This window comes from Myripristis murdjan, chromosome 20 (assembly GCF_902150065.1).
Source record: "Myripristis murdjan chromosome 20, fMyrMur1.1, whole genome shotgun sequence".
Taxonomy (NCBI): domain Eukaryota; kingdom Metazoa; phylum Chordata; class Actinopteri; order Holocentriformes; family Holocentridae; genus Myripristis; species Myripristis murdjan.
In genome coordinates this window covers 25,932,142-25,956,872 of record NC_043999.1, presented here as the reverse complement: position 1 = coordinate 25,956,872, position 24,731 = coordinate 25,932,142, and the positions used below count along the sequence as shown (strand labels likewise).

Here is a 24,731-nt window from a genome sequence, read left to right as displayed (position 1 = left end):
TAAGAAGTACCACTCCACAACTGCATTTTGGGCTGATATATATATATATATATATATATATTTTTAACTGACTCCCTGTCTAGTCTTACCATCTGATGTTTCTAATGTGAAAATCTGATACGTAACGGGAGAGACATTAACACCTTGGTACCAGCATCTTTTAGCATGTTGTCCTGGTGTAAATGGAAGCATTCTGTGGAGAAAATATTTTAGAATTTCTATTTACAGCCCAAGATGATTTTTTTCTTTTTCTTTTCTTTTCTTTTCTTTTTTTTTTTTTTTACAATTCTGAAAATGCACGCCTCAGTCCCAGATATTTAGGAAATGTCATGGCAGGATGATAGTAAAGCATTTCTGGCGCTGGAGAAAATTTACATTTAAAATCTAAGTGACCAGAGGCATCCGCCATGACCTTTCCAGTGTTAATGTGTTTTCACCTCCAGGAGTGAAGCTGCAAGGATCTTATGTTTTCACTGTTTTCACCCATTTTTGCAGCTAGTTATCTCAAAATGTTAAAAACATTTAGCTGAATATCAACTGATAGTTATCCCATAATTGTTCTGAAACAAATTTCTGGTGGTAATCTTGCTGTAGGAGTGTCATTGTTTTTGACCCATAACTGTTATGGTGCATTCATGTGCTAGTGTGAAAACCTGACATCTGAGACATGTCTAATTTCCTCTAAAAATGGGAACCAGGACTTTTGTTCGTATTTGTTTATGTGCTAAAAGTGTTATTGTGGGACTGGTTTTGCTACACTATGGAAGTGAATGGAGAGATAGAAATACAGTAATCATATTAGCAGCTAAAAGGGAGCCCAGAGCAGCTAATGAGGAGATTTCACCACCATGTGGACTCACATAACACCCAGGTGACTATACAACCCAACACTCCACAAACATGAATGACAAAATTTCTGTTCAAAATGCATTATTGAGTTGAGGCACATGAAAGCTGTGTGGCACCAAGCTGGGGAGCTCGGCACTGTTCAGTTTGAGACTGGAAGAGAGCAAGACGGTCAACTCACACACTACTTCCATCAGCATTTCTGGACCTGTTTTTTTCTACAAATAAATGTCTTGGCAAGTTAGTAAATGTTTTGGTGCAAAACTGCTATTATGTATGAAATGTATGACATGTAGGAAAGGAATGTATTCTCCTGTCATTATAACAATGCACAATATACACATAATGATGCTAGATTTTGAATTGATATAAAATAATTTATATAGTTGTGCCCACAGTATAAATAGCTAACATTAGTAGAGTGTAGTAAAAGCGGCACTGCCAAACTGGACAGGTGCTGTCCAGTTTAGTAAAGCTTTTGAATTATTTGGTTTACAAAGTGCACAGCTGAAGAAAGCTGCACCCCGAATTATTTCGACACATGGCATGTTCCATTGTGAGTCCCTGAACTCCAAAGGGTTAAGTGTTCAGCTCAACAACCTGTTGACACTGTTGTTATATTTGTAAACGCACTAAGAAAGAGCTATAAAATACACAACTTTTCATCACAGTGTGAAGGCATATGTATTGAGTATTCTCCATATTGAGCATAATAGAAAATAGAAAAAAAATGTCCTAAATAAGATTTTCATCTCATTTACCTCTCCTAGACATAGATGACTTCAGTTTAAAATCATTCTGAAATTGTGATTGTTTTCTCATCCTTCTGAAAGTCTGCTCCTGCAAAAGAAGCCTTGGATTGTCTCACTCTGGTACATCATGCTTCTCACTAAGCTCTTTAATTTAATTTCTCACGTGTATTAATATGCACTGACTCTCCTCTATGCTTCTAATGGGTCAATAAAGAGAAGCATCTCAGACATGAGCATATCCATCTGCATAGCCTAAGCCTACATGAGGATGTATGCAGATATATGTGTGTGCATCTTTTTATCACTCCGAAGGGGGACTAAGGGTATATAATAAAGCTAAATATGATATCGAATTCAGATATAATTCATTCTAAACAGCTGAATTTGTCTTAATAATAATGGAAAAACTATATAAATGCACAACAGATTACACAGGAAGTATGTGCCAAAATGTTAAAGCCTGAGCCTTCATTTGACCAGTAGTGCAAATGAATCAGTTTGAGATAGACTTTTCTGATTGTTTAAGATCTCATGGCTTGTTATTTATTTAATGAAATTTCATTATTATAATTATTTTATTTATTTATTTATTTATTCATTTATTTAAGGAGTGCGCAAATTGGAAGTCTTATTTTGTCTTTATTTTAGCCACCATAAGACATTAAAACATAACTACAGTGAATTCAAAAAAGTTTGTGCACTCTGTAATTATATGTCCATTTTCTTTTCAGACAACGACACTTGTAAAAGTACTGTTAAACCTTGGTTGAGTGGATTAAAAAAAAAAAAGAAGAAGCTGAACAGCAGAGAAAAAATGAAAAGACATGATGATACTACTCTGAGGTAAAATAATATAAGATTTTTCAAAATGGGTGTACTATCCCTTTATACAACAGGTCTTTCCTAATTTTCTTCTTTGTCACTCAGAGGTGAGATGATGCTCTCAAGGATTATGTGTGTGTTCAAACTTCATTCTGAAATGCGTAACGTTCCTCCACATCCAGGCTACAATATTGTGGCTGATACCTGATGCAAATGTAAACTTAATTGCATGGAAAATCAGAGGCATTTCTGAAAAAATAAAGAGAAGGATAAGCAAGTGGGGGCGTTAACGTGAAGGGCATCATCGTTCCAAAACTGACTCAATTTGGAAAGAGAGAAAGAAAAAGAGTCTAACCACGATCACTTTTGCACCAAATGGATTCGGCCTTCTATCTGTGACAGTGCAAGAGAGGCGCCGAGTTTAACTGTAACAGAAGAGGAACATTTGATTGATTTATCCACACACACAAGAAGCAGATACCCAACCCCTTGTCCAGGTTGTAAAACAGAGTTTATAGAGCTGACATCAAAGGCAATAAAAAGAGTTTGGCCATTTCTATCAATATAGCATCCGTGAGAGTGAATTCCCATTCTTTGTGTACCCGGAGAACACAAATACAGGGAATAGGTTTCAGCCAGAAAATAGTAGGAGACTATGAGTCGTGTTCTCATGCTGGCATAGATCAAGTACAAAGGTAATTCTGCTGGGTGCAAGCATATTTTTCCCATCCTCATTCGTTTGGTCATAGCACACATGGGAGTCATTCCCTGGTCGTCAAATACTGCAGCTTGTTCCCGCCCCTTTCATGTCTGATACTGACGTCAGCTGGTAAAGTTTAGGCAACAAACCATTCGCAAACTGCATTCTTAACTATGTGTAGGGGAGACCACAGATTGCTGCAGATTATGTTTATTTCTGACGCTCCACAAATACATTTCTAATTAACATATCGTGTATATCATGTTGGGTGGCATTTTTGCCAGTTCTGTTCCTTTAGCCACCAAAACTACTCGGTTAAGGTTTGGGAAAGGTTATGAGTCAACATAAAAACACCTCAGCAACAAAATGGAAACTGGAAGTGGTCTCTGTCACACATGAAGGGTCTTGCTGGAAACGGTTAATCACACTCGGAACTGATGCATGAAGGTCCTGTGGCTTAAACACCTACCAACCGCCCCAACCACCTCCCTTCAGAGACTTTCTCAGTCTTTATGCTACATCACCATCCCCCACATCTCATATGGGGGGATACAGTAAGGGTAACCCTATTGATGCCAAAGGGTGCGTTTGGCTTCGAATGGGGGTCTTCTGCATCGGTATCAGATGCCAGAAGGTGCCTTTGGTGTGGGTATCGGATGCAGAAAGGCATGACAAGGCTGTGGTATTTGATGCCCTGGGAATGAGAATGGGCTGTGGGGGCACAATACAGGGGAGAGTGTCAGTCCAAATCAAGAGGTATAGAGCAAGTTTGTTATCAAAAATTACACTGGCACCTCCGCCTACTCAGACCACATTTTATTGCAGATGCAGCATTAGTGTGGTTTTAGTTGACAAAGGCACACCCACACAGGCCTCTCTAAAAATCACATAAACCCCTTGAACATATGCAATGCTTTCCTGTTTCACTTTGATATGGATTCTTCAACAAACCAGGCAGACACATTTGCATGTAGTCAAAAAAATGTAATGAAGGCAAAGAGACTGTTACAGGCTTGTTTAAGGGGTAATTCTTACCCCTTCTGCTTGTAGGATTTATGAGGGCTTTCCATCTCACGTGTTGGAGGCACCTGCAGGCAGGAGCCGAATGTATGTTCCATCTGTGGTCTCTAATTTGAGGGATTTTCAAAGCGCACAATAAGGCTGCAGTCTACTTAGTAAGAAACAGAACGTTTAGGGCAAAAAGACATCTTGCAGGACAAGATTGTTGTTTGAGTTCTTTCCGTGTTCTCTGTGCAAGCCCTGAACTTTGTCCAGTGTCTTTCACTGTTCTTTGGCCTCTCCCTGTTCACAAACTGCTCCAAATTCTGTTTAATTTCCTTGTCAAGAGTTGTGTTGTGTTGTTTTGTTTTGTTTTACTCCTCTGTGCATAATGACCATCTGTCACAAATGCAGGTATTGAATAACTTAATGATTTCATCTAATTTTCACCAGTTGTCCCATAAATAACATGGGACAACTGTGGAACTGTCCTGTAAATGTAAAGCACACTAAAACTGTGTTCAATACTGAACTCATAATGGACATGTTTTTTCCATGTCATTGGGAATCAATTAAGTGAGTGTGTAAAGGTTAGAGATGCCTATAGAGGCGGGTTAGAATAGAGCTGCCAACTGTCTGTCCTCAGCCTGTCTGTTCCACCACCCTGAACCAAGTGTGCATCTCTCTTTCCTCTTTCAGCCACAGTAAACACATTTCTAATATTTCATTTGGAAATGGTCTTTTCTGACATCTTCACCGCGACTTCTCTCATCATTTCATCTTATATCTGGTCACTTTTACTGCTGCCTTAAGTCAGGCCTCATGTACTAGGTGCCTAGCTTCATACAGTTGTTAATTGTATTACTTTCCTGTTTGCAGTATTGGGAAATTATCATTATTATGTGTGTAAATGTAGACAATAATAACTTTTTAACCACTGAAGTAAATTGTGTAAGTCTTCTAACATAAAACTGTCAGCGTTCATCATTACAAAAACATGGTAACAGAAGCTGAATTCAGTTCAGAAAGGTACATCATTTGCCCGTGGTGGCTCCACCATGGTGAAGAGAGCTCCTCTGTTAAAGGGGATAAGAGGACCTGATTTGATTGCTCATGACTTCTGACGTCAGCCTCTACCACGTATGATGCTTTATTCCTCCTAATCCAACTGGCTGCTGTTCCAGTACTGCATCAGTGCCTCTGGTCACAAAAATGACCAAATATCTGTTAGCTATGCCCAGGTGAGCGAGTGCCTTGAGCTAGTGCCATTGCCTGCTCTTTGATTCCTGAAAAAAAAAAAAAAAAAAAAAAAAAAACTCCCCATGTCATAGCACCACCCCATCACCAAAAATAGATTGTGTGTGCAGCTCACCATGCCCACATGCCCTCCTAAAATATTATTAAAACCTCTTTCTATTAGTGTTTATAATGCGAGTCCCATGATTGCTTTGAACTTGTGTCCCTGTAGGCCAGAATGGGCTGAGAATGCCTGTCATAAATCATCACCCACTGAAATAAGTTCTGCAGTGAGATGTATTTTAAATGAACACAAACATCACATCCGGCAGTATAATCTTGCCAAATGTAATCCTCCGCTGTCAAGTCAGCAAATACAAAACACAGCTTCTTTATTCAGGTAAACATGAAGGAAATAATGTGCATTAGCTGACTTCCGTGGTGGTGGAGTCACAGCCAACCTTAACACCTCCAGCGCTGTGCGCGTATAATAATCTGCCTTTGCTATCGAAAAGACAGGACAAACCATCACCCTAATCCGTGTTTAATTTCCTGTCCCACTGTGATATATGTAAGCCCTTTTCTCTGGCATCGCTGGTCATTATCTGCTGATGATTAAAGCACCAAAATGAATATGTGGGAGTACAGGGAATAGCAGTTGGTAAATATGTAGGCAAATTTAGACTGCAATACAATTTAAAGACCTGCAAGTGCAACAGTGACTAGAGCTAACAGATTGGGTGTTATCTTTTTTATTGGCATTCTTAAGACTTTTTTTCAGTCCTTACCTCTCCTTGAGATGTGAAGCTGCTCTGCGTGGTCTCTACCTTAACACACACCAAACAGGCTGTCAACAGTTTGAGCAAATATGCACACAGTGTCCTAGATGCAAAAGACCACTCTATTTTTTTGCGCCTGAGTCAAGGCACACTGGCTGGTGATGCTGCTGTCTCTACTGGAAGGAAAATCGACTGGCAGGAAGTTCTGGTGGAATACAATTTGTTAATTTTGATGACAACATTTTAGTTGCAGAGGCTTAAGTGAGTAACTGAGTGGAGAACTGATAAGATAATTAAACACTTGTACAGGTGGTCAACTTCATAGCACAGTTGTCATTGTATTTTGCATGCGTGTGGTATTAAAGCTTACTTCCCGCATGACTGGGTGCGCTCCAAAACCTGACCTTGTGCCACTCCATATAGCAAAATCATGGTGAAACTGTCACTGGATTACCAACACAGTGTTTACAGAGGCACAATTATGAGTTTTAAATTTGGCTTTGATTAGGAGCCGATCATATTTATTGATTGTTTTCACAGCTACACCTGCCAATCATGCTCTTTTTAATCAATTTGCTCTGCCCTTACTACTATTTAAGAAGTGGCAAGCTGACACATTCAAATTGAGTGCACCTATAGCAAACTGTGATCCTGTGAGCGAATGAGGTTTTACATTTTCTGCTCTAAACACCCAGTGCCTGATTGGTCTTTCCTGGGGAACAATCCTTTGCTGTTTTGGAAGTGTTCATTTTTTTCCACTTTGTTCTGAAAAACCAGTTGCTTATGTCAATAGAAACTAGAATGCTTGATCTTTCTTGATTTTCAAGGTTGGGGTGGGCTTAGACATGGTTGGAGTGAGGTTTATAGTGATTACTCTGCTGTGACGACACTGACTTTAAATGTGGATGTTTTACATGTTGTATGACTTTTTTTCATGCAGTCATGTGGTGGTGTATATTGTGTCTTTGTACCTGTGCATCTATATGCGGTACAGATTGGTGGCAACAAATTTGCTTGTTTTACGGGTAATAATGAATCTATCTATCTGTCTATCTATCCTCAACTGACTTAAAAAAAAAAAAAAAAAAACACTCCACCACCAAAGTGCTGTGGTGGCATAGCATCGCTGGAACTGAGAGAATCGCTGAGGTGGACAAAGTATTTAATTCATGTGTTGTTTGCTTAGGCACTATAGTTAGAAAATCAGTGAGCTACTTCCTGGTATGTGAATGTTCAGCACACCAGAATCAAGCTGGTTGACACTTATTTGGCTTCTACCACACTGCCTGGTGTAGAAGAGCAGACAGAATTTGATTTATGCAAAGCTGTAGAGCATTTTCTGTGTACCTCAGGTCATTTTCTGGTCTGTGCATTGCAAAAAGTTTTACACCTGAACCAACAATGAATCCCAGCTCTTATAGAGGAGCTCCTCCTAAGCACTTAAAAGAGGAAAGTTATATCAAATGAATATGAAATAAAATAAGTCAAACACAGTAATAATAATAATGATGATGTAGAATGATGAATAATATTACGTGTATATTGAATAAAATACTATGTGGGTGCATGGCAAAGCATGGCTCATGGTTTAAAATTGGCAAAAAGCCCAAGTATTGGAAAAGGCAATGACAGTTTTTCGAACATTGCTGCAGGAAACACAGTAGGTGATACTGTGACCGTATGGCTTTGATAGCCCAACAAATATCTGGGCAACTGACACAGATATTTGCAGAAATTGTGCATAATAAGGAACAGCTCTCAGGGGAATACACTGACCCAGGACAGCTGCATCAACTCCTAAAAGAAGGTGAGAAACAGCAGAACAAATTATCTTAAAAAAAAATCACTGATTCTTAGAGAAATATGTCTGAAAGAGATGTCGCAGACTGCGGCTGGATGTACAAGCGGAGAGGCCAGATAAACAAAGAAATCAAAAGAGTGTGGTTATGAAGGCGCACGGCAGCACACTCAAACAGCAGACATCCTGGACTCCATTCACCCTCCCGTCAGACTGAGTGCGGCTCAGAAACAAGCATCACTCCTCCTTCAAGTAAGCCTTCTTGTTTTGGTTCAAGACAACACAGAGACAAGAGGGGTTCCACCCAAGTCAAGAGTAAGAGGCAAAGCTGGTGGGCTAAAGGGCACTACCAGAAAAGGACCTATATCTCCTATCTCAGGAAGGAGAGGAGATCATGAATATGATCAACCAGATCAACTAAGTTTATCTCTGACACTAGACTCAGTGCTTTAATGCTGCACTGCGCAATTTTCTGACCACCAGAAGGATCACACGATCACAAACAGCATTTGTGAACATGCAAAGTCACTCTTGCCCCTTTTTTTGTTCTTGCTGGAAATACAGGACAAATTTATTGGTTTGTTGACAAAGCAATCCAAGCTGTATTGCCTGCCCAATACAGCTCAAACCAGGGAATAATGACAGGCTGGCTATAAATTATATGGTGGAAATGACTCAGGGATGATTCTCACTTAGAATGAGGTCATTTTACTGCAAATAATGCATGTAATGTGGTAATGTAGCCTTAAGCAAAGGACTCGATTTTGTTGCTACTACATAGTGACGTAATTTTCAATGTTGTTGTTGATCTAAACATTTTTTTTCCATAATTTGAGGGTAAGAAACCTCTCTAATGTCCATAATAAGATCTCTAAGACCATTCTGAACACAATTCCAGGCAGCAACCATGAGATACCAGGGGATATGTAGACAGCCACAGCGAGCATCATCTTTTGTCAGCAACAGCCTCACACTGAGCTTACCTGCGGTCCACGTACACCTTTCAGAGGTAAAGGTACTTCTGTCTCTCCCAAAAACAGAAATGCATCCCTTGACATTTACTGCAGACTACTGGAAATTGAAGTTTCCCTCCTCCTTGGCAAAAAGAAAGAATATGGAGGTGCTAGCAACTTAACACAAGCATAGAGAGAGGAATTGAGATGCATGAAGGACAAGTCCATTGTCATTGAAGAGGCAGACAAGGAGGGGCCTTTGTCATCCTTAACTGGGGGGTATATGACAGTGAAATTCAAAGGCAGCTAAGCAATACCGTATCTTACAGGAAATTGGAGCCTAATCCCACTACACAGTTCAGATGTACAACGACAAATAAACTGGATGGCATTTTGTGAAAGGAAAATCTCAAAAGAAAAATATGCATTCATGGACACTGAATTTCCCATCACTCTTGTTCTGTATACAGATCCATAAGCCGTTCTCAGTTGCACCACCAGGGAGACCCATCGCAGCAGCAGCTGGCTCCCAGAACATTTTATTTTGTGTATCTGTTTTTTTGCAACCAATTCAAATCATTACATCCTTATGTCAGTGACTCCATGGAATTTACAAAACCTATCCAGTCTATTGAATTACATGAGAAAGAGTGTGTTAGGTACCATGTCGGACATTGAGTCACAACCCACAGTGTTCCATCTGAAACAGGGGTCAGTGCATCAGAATTTTTCTTGATTGTACTCCTACTGACCAGTGCTTTGCAAACTTGATTGAGATTGTCCTCACTTCTATTTCCTGTATGGTTTGGGCTTCTACCTACAGGTGTTTGGCACAAATATAGGTTTTATTTGTAGGCACTGATTTAACATTCACATTTTGACCATTTTTCAACAGGATTTGCAGTAGCCATATTTTTTTTTTTTTTTTTTTTTTTTTTTTTTTACTTTGCATACACAATGAGCATTCAACAGCTATTCACATTCAATATGACAAAAAACTGGAATATTGTATGGGTTGTGACTTAAGTCACTGATTCCATTCATCTGAGCAGGGAATCAAATTAGTGATCTCTTGCACCTATGTGTTATACACTAACTGCTTTGCTCCAACTGCACAACTAGCATGAACTAATAACAGTTTGGGTCATATGTTGTCATATGAACAATGTGCATCATACGATCATTGACAATTTGGATAAGGACATGTGTCTTGCAAACATTACAGGCTTAAAACAATGATACATATATGCACATATGCATATATGTGCATATATGTATCAAAAATGTGCAAAAATGGCAAAAATGTGCAAAAATGTGCTTTTTAAAAAATTAAGCATCATAGTACTATAGAATTCTTTGAACTTGTAATAGCTTCTGCATGTGCCTTACAACATTAAGTGCAATTTCTTGTTTTAGAATAATGCATAGGACTCTATGCATAGAAGTTCTGGAAGTTCCTCGTCGGCAGCCTGCAGCCTGCAGCTTATATAATTACACATATAACACTTTAAATAAAACATGTAATGCCTTGAAAAGATATCTTCATGTAGACTGCTTTTCGCCTGCCAGTGCAATAAGACTTTGGAGAAATATCTTCACAAAAAAATCAATATCGCCTCTCGTTCAAGCTACAACTGATCAAATCACAAAACTGATTGAACAAATTTGTGTTTTGTGACGCGTTGATGTTATAGCCACATTTTAGTTTGTTGAAAAGAGATCTCAGGAGGTCAGACCTAATATCACCAATTTTTCAACTAGAAATCATCATTGAAATTCCAGTTGGTGCTTACTGGCCTCTGGAACATGAAGCCATTCTCAACAACCTAAGGAATCCCTTCCTGCCACACATTGTCCACTAGCAGAATTACGTTAATGGACTGTACCAGAGAGAGTTGCAAGATTTTCATGGATTTAATAACACTAACAGTCAAGGTCTCAAGTTCACCATCAACTATGATAAGCAGGATGAATTTTGGAGATATCCTAGTGCACAGATCATCTTCTGTGCACTAGGATCTTCTGCTATTCTTTTCCTGAAGCAGGCACTCCTATTTTACAAATCTGATATCATGTTCCTCCCTTTTCTCCACCCATTGGTTTCCATTCATTCCACTATGATATGAAAATGAACTTTCAGAGACTTGAAACTTTCTTCACACCAGTATTCCATCACTGTAATAAAGTCCTTCACATTAGAAAATAATCCTCGGGGAAATATTAGCTTTACACAGCCAGTTATCAGCTCTGTGGTTCACTGATGAGTGGAAGAGTTAGCAACAGAAGCAGACCATTATAGGGTTTGTGTTTCAAAAAAATCAAATGTGAAAATCAAGGGATTTTAATCATATGTTGTGAAATCTTTAGTACTCCCTACATCATGTTCAAAAAGGTTTTCAAAAAAGGTAAATATTAAAATGTGGGTAAATTATATTGAATGGGCCAAACATTCAAAATCACTGGTATGGTCCTCTAAAAGTAGTCTATATTTACCCAAATTAATAATATACAGTGGATTTATAGCTATGATGTGGACTATGAGGATATGGCAAGCCAAGAAAATGGAGAAAAATTTTCAGCATAGAGAATACAAATAACAATGGACTGCACAAGCTTTCATCCAGTTCTAAGGTCTGTCTCAGGCAGAGTGTCTTAATAGAACCTGACCAAAGATAAAAGACTCTCAGATTCGCTGCATTATTCAAAACTCACCACTTGATAAAGAACTGTGTTCAATCATGAGACAACAATGGCACATCAATGAGATGGACCCTGCATGCATCCACCACATACTGCCTTTAAGACTATTCTAAAAAACATGCTAGTGAGAGCTGACCATCCACCTATCTGTTAGCCTCATTTTTAGATAACATCCTTCATGGGAATTATAAATGTGCTTGTTGTGAAATATTAGCACAACAATGCCATTTTACCATTAAAAGTTATGTGTCCAGTCAGCCACATGCAGGATCACTGTATAAAATCAAAGGTATGACGACATGCAACATAAATAATGTCAGTTATGTGCTCAAATGCTTATGTGATCTCACCTAAATTGGTTTTTAATGACCATTTTTTTCTTCAGAGTCTTCAAGCACAGACCAGTTAGACGAAATAAATATGGGAGGCCCAATGACCCGATATTATGATGCTCCTAAGTCAAAAACATCATAAGGTATCCTCCCTTTAATATCTGGCGTTAAACCAGTTAAAGGTCCTATATGTGGTGGTGACATCAAAGCTCAAAAGGCCTTAATGCAGACTTTTGCACCCCCCTCATATTGGTGTGTTCTCTCTTACTGCTCATGTTTGCTGATCATTTGCCCTCTCTTGACCTATTTATAATTGTCCTGTTGCTCATATTCACTGGTTACTTGACATATCTTAACAACCATCACTATAGTTATTAGCAACTGCAACCTATATACATTGTACACAGTACTCTTTTTCTGGTTTTGTATTGCCCAACCTCTGCAGTACTACAAAACTTTATTTTTTCACCCTTTTAGAAGTTCATTGACCTGTTTTGCTTTATGCCCTTCCAGGTAATTTGGTTCTATATTGGTTGTATATGTCCATACATGGTATTTGCTACCCTCTGATATTTATTCTTTAGAACAAATGAAATGGCAAATGGACTGCACTTTTAGTCTAATGCCCACTAAAAGCACTTTAAAGTGATTTTGCCTCAGATTCACCCATTCACACACACACACACACACACACACACACACACACACACACTCACTTGGATTGCAGAGGCTACCACGCATGATGCCAAGCTGCCCATCAGAAGCGGGTTAGGGGTTCAGTGTCGTGCCCATAGACACTTGGACCTGCTCTGTGGAGGAGTCAGAGGTTGAGCCAGACACCCTCTAGTTACCAGATGACCACTCTACCCCCTAAGCCACATTGACCCTCAGTATGTGTGATTATGTGCATTGAAGTTGCTGGAAACTACTGAGTCAATTGATTATATGACTTTTAGCATGTATTTTAACCACTCAGGTTAGGGCTGCCGCTGGTGCTTCAATAGGGGTGGAATTCTTTGTTGTTTCAATGTCTGAGGAAGAACCACATGCCTCAAAACGTAACATAGTAAGAATACATTGAGAATAAGAAAATTACTGTGTGTGAGGACTTTTTAAACATTTTTTTTCTTTTTCTTTTTTTTTTAAATTGCACTAAAATGTAAATTCAGAGACAACAGCCGCTTGCTCGTGCTGCTGAACTGAAATATCATGACCGCTAACGATTGCAGTGCATCCCTCCACCACACAGCCCACAACAACCAGAGTGACTCACTGTGTTGGATTCTTGCCATTAATAAAAAGGGTTGGTTGTGATGCTTGTCACAATTGAGACATATTTTGACAAGCATCAAACTTTCTGGTTGCTCACCAAGTTTCTCCTACACCACACCAGCATGCAAATTTCTAGAAGTCAGCTGTCTAACAAACAGAAGCTCTCTCATTGCTGAAACATTCTCAACTTCCACTTGGGAGCTGGCAGTAGGGTGAAAGGAAATAATTCTTTCTGGGCGTTAACAGTACCACGCTGCTTAACCTGGGTATACACCGGAGGTTTTTCCATCTCGATGATTGGGAAATTCAAATAAGAACCTTGGGCAAAGACTATCTGGCTGTCTGAGGTGTTTCTGGATTCAGTCAGACTGACCTGGGCCATCATGTTGACTATGGCAGCAGGATCATGAACATGGGTCCAAAAAGCCAGTGACGGTGGTTGCTAAGTGTGTGCTACCCCGTCCTTCCCTGATTGCTTGCCGTGAGAATATTTACCACTGAGAGATGAAAAACCAGTGAAATCCTGTGTAATTTGTGCAGTGCAGCACATTTAAAAAAGTGGTTAAGTTTTGAAAGGTCATCTAGTGCGTCTCCAGCACAACCTGCTCCACACGCCTCCCCGCCTTCTGTCACGGAGCGACTGCAGGCAGCACAAAGCCATGCCAATCAGCCGCAGTGGTTTCAACTTGAATTTGAGTGAGTGGTTGAGGAAATAATGCATCTCACTACACCTCACTGGATTTTTTTTTTTTCTTTTTTTTTTTTCATCTTTAGTTCTCAGCAAGAAATTGCTTATGCTGGACCTGTCCCCAGGCACCGGTTCAGCGCTAAGACAACATGAAACAACAAAATGAAGTGTAGAGAGATCTGGGTGTGTGAGACTGGGCCAAGAGGAAGAATTACATGAGGCACTGAGCGTGAGTATGGAATTTGCAGCTGCTTTGTGTTGGAATGTAGCATGTTTCCAGTTGTACTGTCATCACGTTCTTTGCAAAAATGTTCATCTAATTCACATATATTTAAATAGCGTTATTTCTTTTTAAAGGGATAATTCGCCCATTTTTAAAATCTCATTTCTCCCCAACTGTTATGTAGGACGTAGTGGTGCTATCTTCCTCTAATCATTACCAAGTGCTCCAAATGCTAACTGTTAGGCTGCTGCCATTGAAGTGGACTTCCCCTCAGCTAACATTTTTAAAATAACCACCTTTAGGTAAAAGGAGAGCGGGCATGCTTGTCAGTTTCAGAATTTTTTCAAGTTATTTATTCAGGCTAACAATGCAGCGTCACCTGAAAAAAATCTAAATTCCCCTCACAGCTCTTCTAAATAGAATAAAAATTATAAGAAAATCCACCGTCAGAATATCTAACAACATGTTATTGGTCAGTGCCAGAGCTAAATGCTATGTAACCCTGCTGCAACCAATCCCAGCATAGAGGATTGTAATCCAAATTGACAACAAAGACTCTCAGCAAATGTCAGGGAGCAATAATTGTCAAAGTTCAACTTTTCCATGAAAGTCAGATCCTTTAAACTCTGTAGACAGATACAGATTTCTGCGTCACTACAGCTGGTCGGCTTCCTTTTTATTTCCCGGTATGAATGTGCTTTAATATGTGTTATGTATTGATGTCTACATTTTGGCTCATATGATAGATATATAGATTTGGTGAGCAGCAAATAGTAGAATGAAATTAGTCGCAGAGATAATATTAGCTCTTCCTCCCTCTGCATGAGAAAAAAAAAACAAACAAAACAACAACACTTGCTTCAATATCCCAAGCTGTTTGGAGTATACTGTGCTCATGTCATGCACGTACAGTATGCGGATGCTGTGTTTGTGCACACAGTAATGAGGGTGTGTTTTGCATGCCTGCCTGTGTGAATCTTTCCCAGATATTTCCCTAGAGGTGTTCTGCATCCTTATTGCATCACATATCCCATATGTTTTTTCCATCTGCCCATTCTTTTATCACTCCTCCCCATCAGCTCATTCTACCACAGCAGATGAATGGGCTCTGGCTGAGGTTGCCCTGGCTCGAACAAGAGAGCCATTCAAACCTGGACATCAGAGTTTTACTGGCGTGCTGCAAAGAGGAATTCAGTGGAGGAGGGCGATGTGGCTTGTAGAGGCAGAAAAAAGACAAATGAACAGTAACCTCATACTCCGGTGCGACGGTACCACTGACTGTGTGTGTGTGTGTGTGTGTGTGTGTGTTTGTTTGTGTGTGTATGTGTGTGCTGGCATGCATGGGCTGCACATGTTTATCTTTTTAGTTATTTATTTTGGGGGCTTTTGGCATCTCATTGATAGTTGCCAGCTGATGCACTAGGGCGTCCTGATGTGTTTTGTTTTGTTGTTTTTATTTGTTGTTGTTTTTTTCTGTAACCTTTTACCATGTTGCACCCACTGAGATTAAAATCTGGTTTGCAGGTAAGACTTGGTCAAAACATGGAGGAACAACACAAACAGAAATGCTGCAGATGAACCAATTAGAGCACAAACCCTCTAAAAACAAACAAACAAACAAAACAAAAAAACACAGATGACGTCGCCCTTCCCAAAAAAGGCTTTGTGTCACTTGGCAACGCAATCAAACATTGTCCCTGATATGAATTGCTTTTCATGTGGAAGCCTGTTTCTGCCACACAAAATGAACAAATAAACAAACAAACAAACAAATAAATAAATAAATGAATGAATAAATAAATACTAAATCATCAGATTTTTTTGTTGACAATTGTGACTTGAATATCTCAGAATTCTTACTTTGTTCTCACAGAAGTGACATAATATCTCACAATTGCCAGTTTTTGCCTCACAATTGTGATTTAAGTCAAAACTGTAAGATGATTTGTTGCATTTGTTGCATTCAGAGGTGTATTGCTTATATGCATTTGCATTTGCAAGAGGACTTACAGCTTGCAGCTTCTGTCTGTGGTGTGGTTGTTTACACGTCTAGCCATTGCTGTGCAAGATGGATGATATAATAAAGGACTATTTTGTTGGTGGTTTCACAAACAAAGAGATTGTTACATTACTGGAGGAATCACATAATATCAAGACATGCCTTTGGATGCTGCACAGCTCTGGTGGAGACAAAACACAGAAAAGGGGGGAGGGGAGGCTGCAAAATTTGACTCATTAAGTCATAATTGTGAGGGGGAAAAAAATCATCATTTAGCCATTTTTTATTTATGTGGCAGAAAAGGCCTCCATACTTTCATATCATGATTTTTTGTAAATGCCATCACATACCATAAATGCACCACTCCAGTATCAACCAATGTGCCACAACCATAACACTAGACACCAATGCAATGCAAACTCAGCTCAGTGTGACACCAGTGCAGCACCGACTGATTTCAAAGGACGCACTCCCTCCATGCCTGATAGCTAAGCACTCTAAAGTCCAAAGTGCAGCAGTCCAATATCAAAGCAGCTGGCACTTTCATGTGTCTGTGCATGCTCTCACACACAAACAGCAGCCTCCTGCGGAGAATCCGTGTTCATTGAAAACCATTTGAAAACCATTACATCCATTACGGATGCGTCTGCGCGGAGCGAGCGACAGGTTGATGAGAGCAGTTATCAGGACTGTGCCGTGTGCATCGTATTGACTCCCAATGCTATTATCTCGCTAAGAGTGCTGGAGGAGGCTGCGGCGCTGGCGTCAGGCAGCGATGGAGGGGCGGGGAGTCAGACAGTAAGGTCACTCCGAGAGCACAGCAGCCAATGGATTTTATGCTTCCTTGCTGTTACACCCACTGGATTTATAAACTCGCTTGTTAAGAGAGGTAAAGCTCTCTGTGGCTCGACTGTGTTTCGGTCAAAGAGCACTGGTAGATGTTTTATGTAATGCTGGTTTGTATTCTGACTGCAGGCCTGCGCTGATCCCTGGTCTTCTGCCAGGCCTGGCCGGGGGACACACTGCATCATGTCTGCTTACCTTTTCTATTCATCTCACTTTTACCGAAGCCTAGTGGTGCCTTTTAATGTATCCTGGGTCAAGTAAATCCAGGCATGAATGTGATACCAGCCCGGCCATTCACAGACCTCTGACGGTATTGAAGAAAAAAAAAAAAAAAAAGCAATATGAATTGCTAAACAGCGCACATCTGATTCAACAAGTCTCCAGCATCATCTGGGATTCTTTGCACGTTTACTTGCCTCAAAATTCATTGGATTTTTGATATTGCAAATATGCACAGCAAGCATGATTTTTCCCTAACAAAAAAAATGTTGATTTTAAGCCTTTTTCTTTTTTACTTAGGCCGGAATATAAATAGGGGAGGACAAGCTTTCTAAATACTGGTTAAAGGGAAAAGATAGTTACCTTCACAGATATCACTCAGCCTTTTTTTTTTTTTTTTCCTTTTTCTTTTTTTTGCTTGTATCCACACATAATCCCATACCAAATAGAATTACTAGTGGACAGGGTTGTAAAGATTTACTCGATAAATTGATCTTATGGCAAACAACCGAGGCCTGGATTAGCTGGATAAAAAAGAGATCAAACCCTGAGTAGAATCGAATCCACCTCTTCAGAACAAGAGGGGTTTAGGAGCTAACCTGAAAAGGGAATTCGCTAATGCATGTTCAAATTGAAATAAATGGAAATGAGGGCTCTTTGTCTACCACTTTTGACATACCAGTCTCAGACAACACCAGTGCCCAAGAGGCTATGCTCTCTCTGTGAATTCTAATTTGTAAAAATCATAGGCAGAACGGGAGGTCAGACTACCGTGATCAGTCAGGAAAGACAAAGCAGCAGGCTGAGGTGATTTATTTAGCAGTACTTACTGTGCTTATTACCTTCACCAGTGACGCATAAGAATGTTTTCACCCCTGTCTCTTTGTCTGTTTGCTAGCAAGACATCTCAAAAAGTTACAAATGGAATTGGCTGACATTTGGTGGACAGATAGCCCTTGGCCCAAGGATCAGTAGATTAGATTTTGGGAGTGATCCAGATCTGGGATTTCCACTATTAGGGTGATTATCATTTCTTAGCTATAAGTCTCATGGTGGAGGGAAACTATGACGTCAGTGACTTGTTGCGTTCACATGCTATTTTGTCAGAAAAATCCAACCTGGAAGAATTACAAGGTTGCCAGCACGTTGGAAGTTAGAGAGCTGCTCAGCATTGACAGAGGTTTGCCATCTATATAATTATATTTTTTTATGTATTTTTGTACTGACCAAAGTGGCATCGCTACCAGTTTTGCTGTCTACCATCATTACGGAACAGGAAACCCACTGGACACTGACACTACAAACTTTAGGGCAACTAGGGCTTTCAGTGATGAGCTGTTCCTGAATGTGATGCTATACAGCGGTCCCTCGTTTATCGCGGGAGTTACGTTCTAAAAATAACCCGCAATAGGCGAAATCCGCGAAGTAGTCAGCTTTATTTTTTTTACAATTATTATAGATATTTTAAGGCTGTAAAACCCCTCACTACACACTTTATACACTTTTCTCAGACAGGCATTAACATTTTCTCACTTTTCTCTTTTGTTTAAACACTCTCAAAGTTCAAACCTTCGTAGAAAAATAAGTCCAGTAAAAAAAAATAGCATGCAAAATTGCACTAAAAAAAATCCGCGAAACTGCGAGGCTGCGAAAGGTGAACCGCGTTATAGCGAGGGACAACTGTAATGGGGATTTTCAGTCATCATTCATTCTTGCCTTGGTCTTTTTGTCAAAGGTATTAAACCCATTTGAGGTAGAGTATTTGGGGGTATCTCTGTTTAGATTCATTTTAACGTCCTTGATATTAGTTTGTACCATGCTCTGGTCTAGAAGTTCCTTTTGTACATTTTATGCTGTAGTCACCCCAGCATTTGCTGCTTTCTAGAGAAATCTTTCTTTATTTGTATTTTCATCAGATGTTATTTCCTAGGAGATGTACATGATATATTTCTCTCCCTCTCTCTCTCTCTCTCTCTCTCTCTCTCTCTCTCTCTCTCTCTCACTTGTTCACTCCTTTTCCTCATAGGCACCATACCTAACCTGTGCTCAGTCACATCTGAACATAGGTCCAACCCGTATATGGTGCCTATGTTTATTTGAATTTATTTTGCGTTAACACATGTTTCTCTTGTATTGTGTTTTGGTATTTAATAGAGGGCTTTCTTCATATTTAAGCCAGAACTATAAAGGTCTCGGTCATTTTCTAAGTTAATAATGTTTAGTCTGTCTTTTCTATCTTGTTTTGGGGTCACATTTTCTTTTGACTGTTCAATATGTTCATCAGAGTGTTAGTTGATATAAGGTAAATATCAGCAAGAGTTCAGGAGAATGTAAACGAAGCCATAAATTCTGTTCCTTTAACAATACTGACACATTTATTGTATGTGTATGCTGAATTTGAACAAACATGAAGGCCTAGCTGACATTATTGCCTGACCTCTGCTGTGTTATGACGAGTTCTGGGCAAGATCACCCCACAGGGTTAAGGTTAGGGTTACGGCTTGGTGAGGGCTTATGTCAAGCCTGTTTTAACAAATGGACAACAACCGATGAATTTTTTATGACCAATCACAGTACTGGTCAGCGTATCTTGTCTGGAACTCCAGTGGGATTCATCATAGCACTTTACAGACATGTGGCTGAAGCGTAATTAATGGCTTATGGATATTCTCCTGGCCTCTTGTTGATATTTAATTTATATATCATTCTATAACATTCTGTTGAATATCTATAGGCGACCGTCCAAAATCTTTTGTAAATATCTATCTATCTGTCTATCTACATAACATTGCATTTCTAATAAATACTGAGCAAGTGAAGACAATGTGTGGGTAGTATATTCTATATTTCCCCATCGTAATGCCGCAAAGCACACACATCATACAAAAGGATATCAGACAACATTACATAATCATCTGTAATTGTGCCCGACAGTGTCTCAAAGTTTCTAGTTGCAAAACTCCAGGCAAGAAAAGCATAAACAGCGATGACCCAGTGCTTGAATAGACTACAGCGCTGACATGAAAAATCTGCTCATGTGCTATGATCACAACAGTTCACATCAGACTTATGCGACTCTGTCACTCTCCCCTCTCTCTCTTTCTCCTCTTCCCTGCCTGTCCTCACTGTTTGACTTGAAAAATGACTTGGAGCTGCGAGACAGCCAATCGACTCCCCTTTGTCACAGAGGTGTAATTATGATGTTTCTGACTGGAGCTTGTGTTTCATGGGTGAATATGAAACGACACTATATCATTTATAATCTGAGAAGAGAGTCCTTGACTATGTGCAGACGCTTGAACTTTTCAGTGCTCCATATGTGGTCTTTTCTTTATTTCGTCTGTTGTTTGTCTCATCTGTGTCCATCACAGTCTTGTAAAATTTCATGAAATGCAACTTTTAAACACAGTATGTGAAGATTATGTTTCTCCACAATTAAAGGATTATTTGACAAACTGGACCTCATCTTGTGAAAAATGTAGCTGCTTAAAACAATTTGGTGAAGGTCAGGGTAGGTTTTCGGTCATGATTAACCTTTTAACTCTGATTTTCTCTTACATTTCCAGCTTCAAAGTTAGAGGAATCATTCTTTCGTACAACAGTGTCACACAGAAATTCCATATCTGCTGGATGCAGCGATTCATTGAAGCCAATCACACTTACACTGAGTGAAAAATTCAAAGCCAAGATGCCCTTTTTTTTTTTTTTTTTAATGCTGGAGCATCAAATCAAATAGAAAATATCTACATGTCTTCTACATCAATTTAGGCACATTTCCATGGAATGTGGTAGCACATATTTGGGCTCATTGGAAACCGTGGGACCTACACTAGAATTTAAAATAAAGTTCTGTGAGTTTGATCAAAGCTCAGCTGTGCAGCAATGACAAATCCACTGGTGGGAGTGGCAGAGTTCAAGAGGCTAAATAAGAAGCACTTTTGCTGAAAATGAAAACTTCACTCAGAGTAAAAAGCCCCATGTGTTGGGAATAGACACTCCCCTGTCACCTCCACACCTTCCACTGCTCTGTGTCAGTGTTGTCAGCCATGTCTCCTTCATGTAAACCTCTCGTGGTAGGAAAAATGTGTTTCACCCACTTTTTACGTACAAAGCACGCATTTGCACTTCAAGACACCGTGTTCACTTCCACAAAAGATCCAGGAGACCGGGGCTCCCGTCATTTCCTAGCACCATCTTTTACGGCCTTGACACAGCTCCTATCATCCCCGCAACACATCAGGACAAACCCAGAGTGGGATTCAATTTCAAAGAGCCTCCCATAATAAGAAATGAGGGTAACAATGCGATGTCGGCATCAATAGGCCACTTCAGCCCAACATCCGAGAGTCACGTGGGATCAAAACCCAGATCAAAGCCTGGCCGATGCCAGCATGATAGCTGACAACAATGGAACAATCATAATTAAAGCCACATGGATATAGGCTACCCCACCACACACACACACACACACACACACACACACACACACGCACACCTCTCTTTTTGATTTTTCACAGAAATGGAAACAGCATCGTTTGATGTTTGTCATGATGATTTGTCTGCCCCTCCAAGTCTAGAAACACGGCTGCCTGTCATATAATATGTAAGCAGTCATTTTCTTTCATTTGAATGCAGCATAAACACACACACACTCACACACAAACACACACAGATGTTAGCATTCACTAAGCAGCTGATCATTACTCGGACGAGGGAAGCTGTCATAACCAGCAATGATACCTCAGCAACACACAGCACAATGCAAAAACAGGCTCCACTGCACAGTTCAGGCATATTTAATGAGTCATATGAGCCGTATAACAGAATATGTTTTTGTTGCACTGATTTAGATGGTCTTCATCGATTTATGAATAGTCAAGCCAATTTACATCATTATTCAGGTAATTAATACACAAAACAAGCTCATTTTTTAAAGAGGTGCTTGATTAATGTTCATATTTTCTCTTTACTGTTCCCTGCTCAGTGTGCTCAGTGTGCAAAGGGATTGCTTGATGAAGGAAAGAACTCTGAGCCAAAAAAATTGTAAATCTACTAGTTATATAAAAAAAAATGAGATAAGGGAAAATGACTGATACAATAATTAAATTTCACTTATTTATTTGGGTCGCACAGGACAAGGCTCGTTTGTGAAATGTGAGTTTGGTATCCAGTTATTTTTTTTCCTCTCCACTTTGGGATTATTTGTACTTTGGAAAAGATGAGATCGAGACAGCAACTGCACCAACAGCTGATAACCAAACTGTTTTCTGATTGATCATTTGATTTCTAAAAGAATTCGAGAATGAGGAAGAGTGCACGTTGCTGATGGTGCGTAAGGGTTGCCAGTGCGTAATAGGCGTCAGGTGTTTGGTAGTGGGTGCTTAAAACAAACAAACAAACAGAAAATGTATAGAGTATGACATGAACAGCTCACGGTTCAAAAACAGCAAATTGAAAGTCCCCTCTACCTCTTCTGCATCGACGTCTTCCTCACTGTCAGTGGGTTCCGGCGCTTTGACAAACCACCACTGGATCTCCAAGTACACTGACGCCGTTCCGCTCTGGAAAGCGCACGCCATTTCTATGTTTTGTCCCTCTTTAGCTGTCATATTGGAGGGCAGATCCGTGAACCGTCCTGCAGAGGGAGGAGGGAGGGGAGAGAGAGAGAGAGAGAGAGAGAGAGAGAGAGAGAGAGAGAGAGAGAGAGAGTTAAGGAAGGTTGCGTACATGCAACAAATGACCAGCCATACTATTGGAAAACCCATAAAGGTGGGTTTATGTTTTAACTGGAGGAGATGGCGGGCTTAGCCCCCCTCCCTGTCACAGATATGAACGTGTCTTCATGCCGCAACAGATTATTCATTCAGATAATAAATTGCTAGAGGATTTGAGGTTTTCCTAGGAGTTCTTCCTCAGCTGAGGGTCTCAGATTGGGGTGTGTGTATGGGGGAGGAGGGGGGTCGTTTTCATTTATAGCTCTGAAGCCTTTTGAGACAGTCTGAGCGCTGAACAAATAAACTTGACAAGCTTGAGGCAAAAACAAAACGCATTTGGTCTGAGGGAGGCTAAAGGGGGAATGTAAAGTAGGCTATCGGCGCAAAATGAGAATTTTTATTCCTTGTGCGTGCTCACCTCAAACCATCATTTAAAACGCATTTCGACAGGCTGCGGCTTTCTTCAAAATGTCACTATATGCTTTCTGCGTTTTCTTACGACACTTTGACTTTGTAACATAAGGAGTAAAAGGGGCAGAAGAAGGCAGTTTGAGGCTGATGGTCTGTGTCAGATCCAGCGGGCTGAAGCAGGAGGACAGGCGGGCTCAGCCGAATGCAGCAGCTGTCCATGGTGCTGAAAGCAGCGACCATCCAGCCTGCTTCATCACTCACTTCTCATCCATATTGCGGCTCTTAAAACAAGTTAATCTTTTATTAATGGCCATCCTGTTTTCTGACATGGTGCTGAGAAAAGCAAGCCTGCCCTGTTTTTTTTTTTTTTTTTTTTTCATTTCGCCGAGGTGATATGTGAAATGACACCGACTTGATTTCAAACAATCACCAGTTGCGTTTTTCCCCACATTGCAGGGAAACTGAGGCTTATCTTCGCATTTCATAGTGCGGCTGTTAATCCCTTTCTAAAATCACGTTCTGTAGACTCTATCAGGCAAAAGCAGCATCTTTCCTGGTTTTCTCCACAGATCCGTTAGGTTTTACATAAAGGCTGCGCACTTTTAACACTTTCTCCGACTGACCGTCCTCCAGGGCAGTAAACCCGACGGCTCAGCCGTGGATTTTTTTCTTTCTTAAAACGAACAAAAAATAAAAACATAATATGACTCCTTACCTTCAAAAGAGAATCCAAATTGGACACAAAAGCCGGCTAAGAAAACAAATCCAACAGTATCATGAGAGGTCCACATCATTCCAATAGAGGGAGAGATTTTTTTTTACATCAGCCGAGAGGGGAAAAAACAAATCTTTCCAAAAATACACACCAGCAAAATCAAACAGTTGCCGGGCGAGTGTGTTTAAACGGAGATGGCCGAAGGTGTAACATACTGCAAAACTACAGCCCGTCGTTGCCGGAGTTGTGAGTGTGTATGTACGTGTATGTATGTGTGTGTAAGTGTGTGTGTATGTGTGTGTGTGTGTGTGTGTGTGTGTGTGTATGTGTGTGTGTGTGTGTGTGTGGTTTTTTTCCCCGTCCCTCTGCAGGAGAGACTGTCGACTGCTTGGCTGTAGTGAAGTCTGTGAAATAACCGGGCTCCGGTCTCCGTCTGCGCTACCAGAGAGACGTCAGTCTACTGGATCACTATGGCATCCACACACTCAGTATGGTGGAAAAACCTACACCTCTGCAAATCTAGTCCAGCTCACATCCCTCACTGTCACCTTGGCCGCTTGATTTCAAATTCCAGCCGAAAAGCAAAACTGGCACCAACATTTGCTTTGAAATTTTAATGGCATAAGCACTAATTACTCAATAATGTGCACTTTGTCTTTTTAAATGGCAAAGGTGCCATAAGTTCCCCACTAAAGTGCTTCCCCTATTCATCAACAAAATAGACCCG

At 40.2% G+C, this 24,731-nt stretch overlaps 1 protein-coding gene across 1 annotated transcript in view; it reads right to left on the bottom strand.

Annotated features, from left to right (window-relative positions):
* Positions 1-24,401, bottom strand: part of vstm2a (V-set and transmembrane domain containing 2A) — a 75,909-nt gene extending 51,508 nt beyond the window's left edge. Inside the window, exons 1-2 of the mRNA XM_030079826.1 lie at positions 24,005-24,401; positions 22,633-22,799 (exon numbers count right to left, since the gene is read on the bottom strand). Of these exons, the coding sequence (XP_029935686.1) occupies positions 22,633-22,799; positions 24,005-24,083 (246 nt within the window). The 5' untranslated portion in view covers positions 24,084-24,401. The remainder of the gene's footprint in view (positions 1-22,632; positions 22,800-24,004) is intronic.
* Positions 24,402-24,731: the final 330 nt, after the last annotated feature.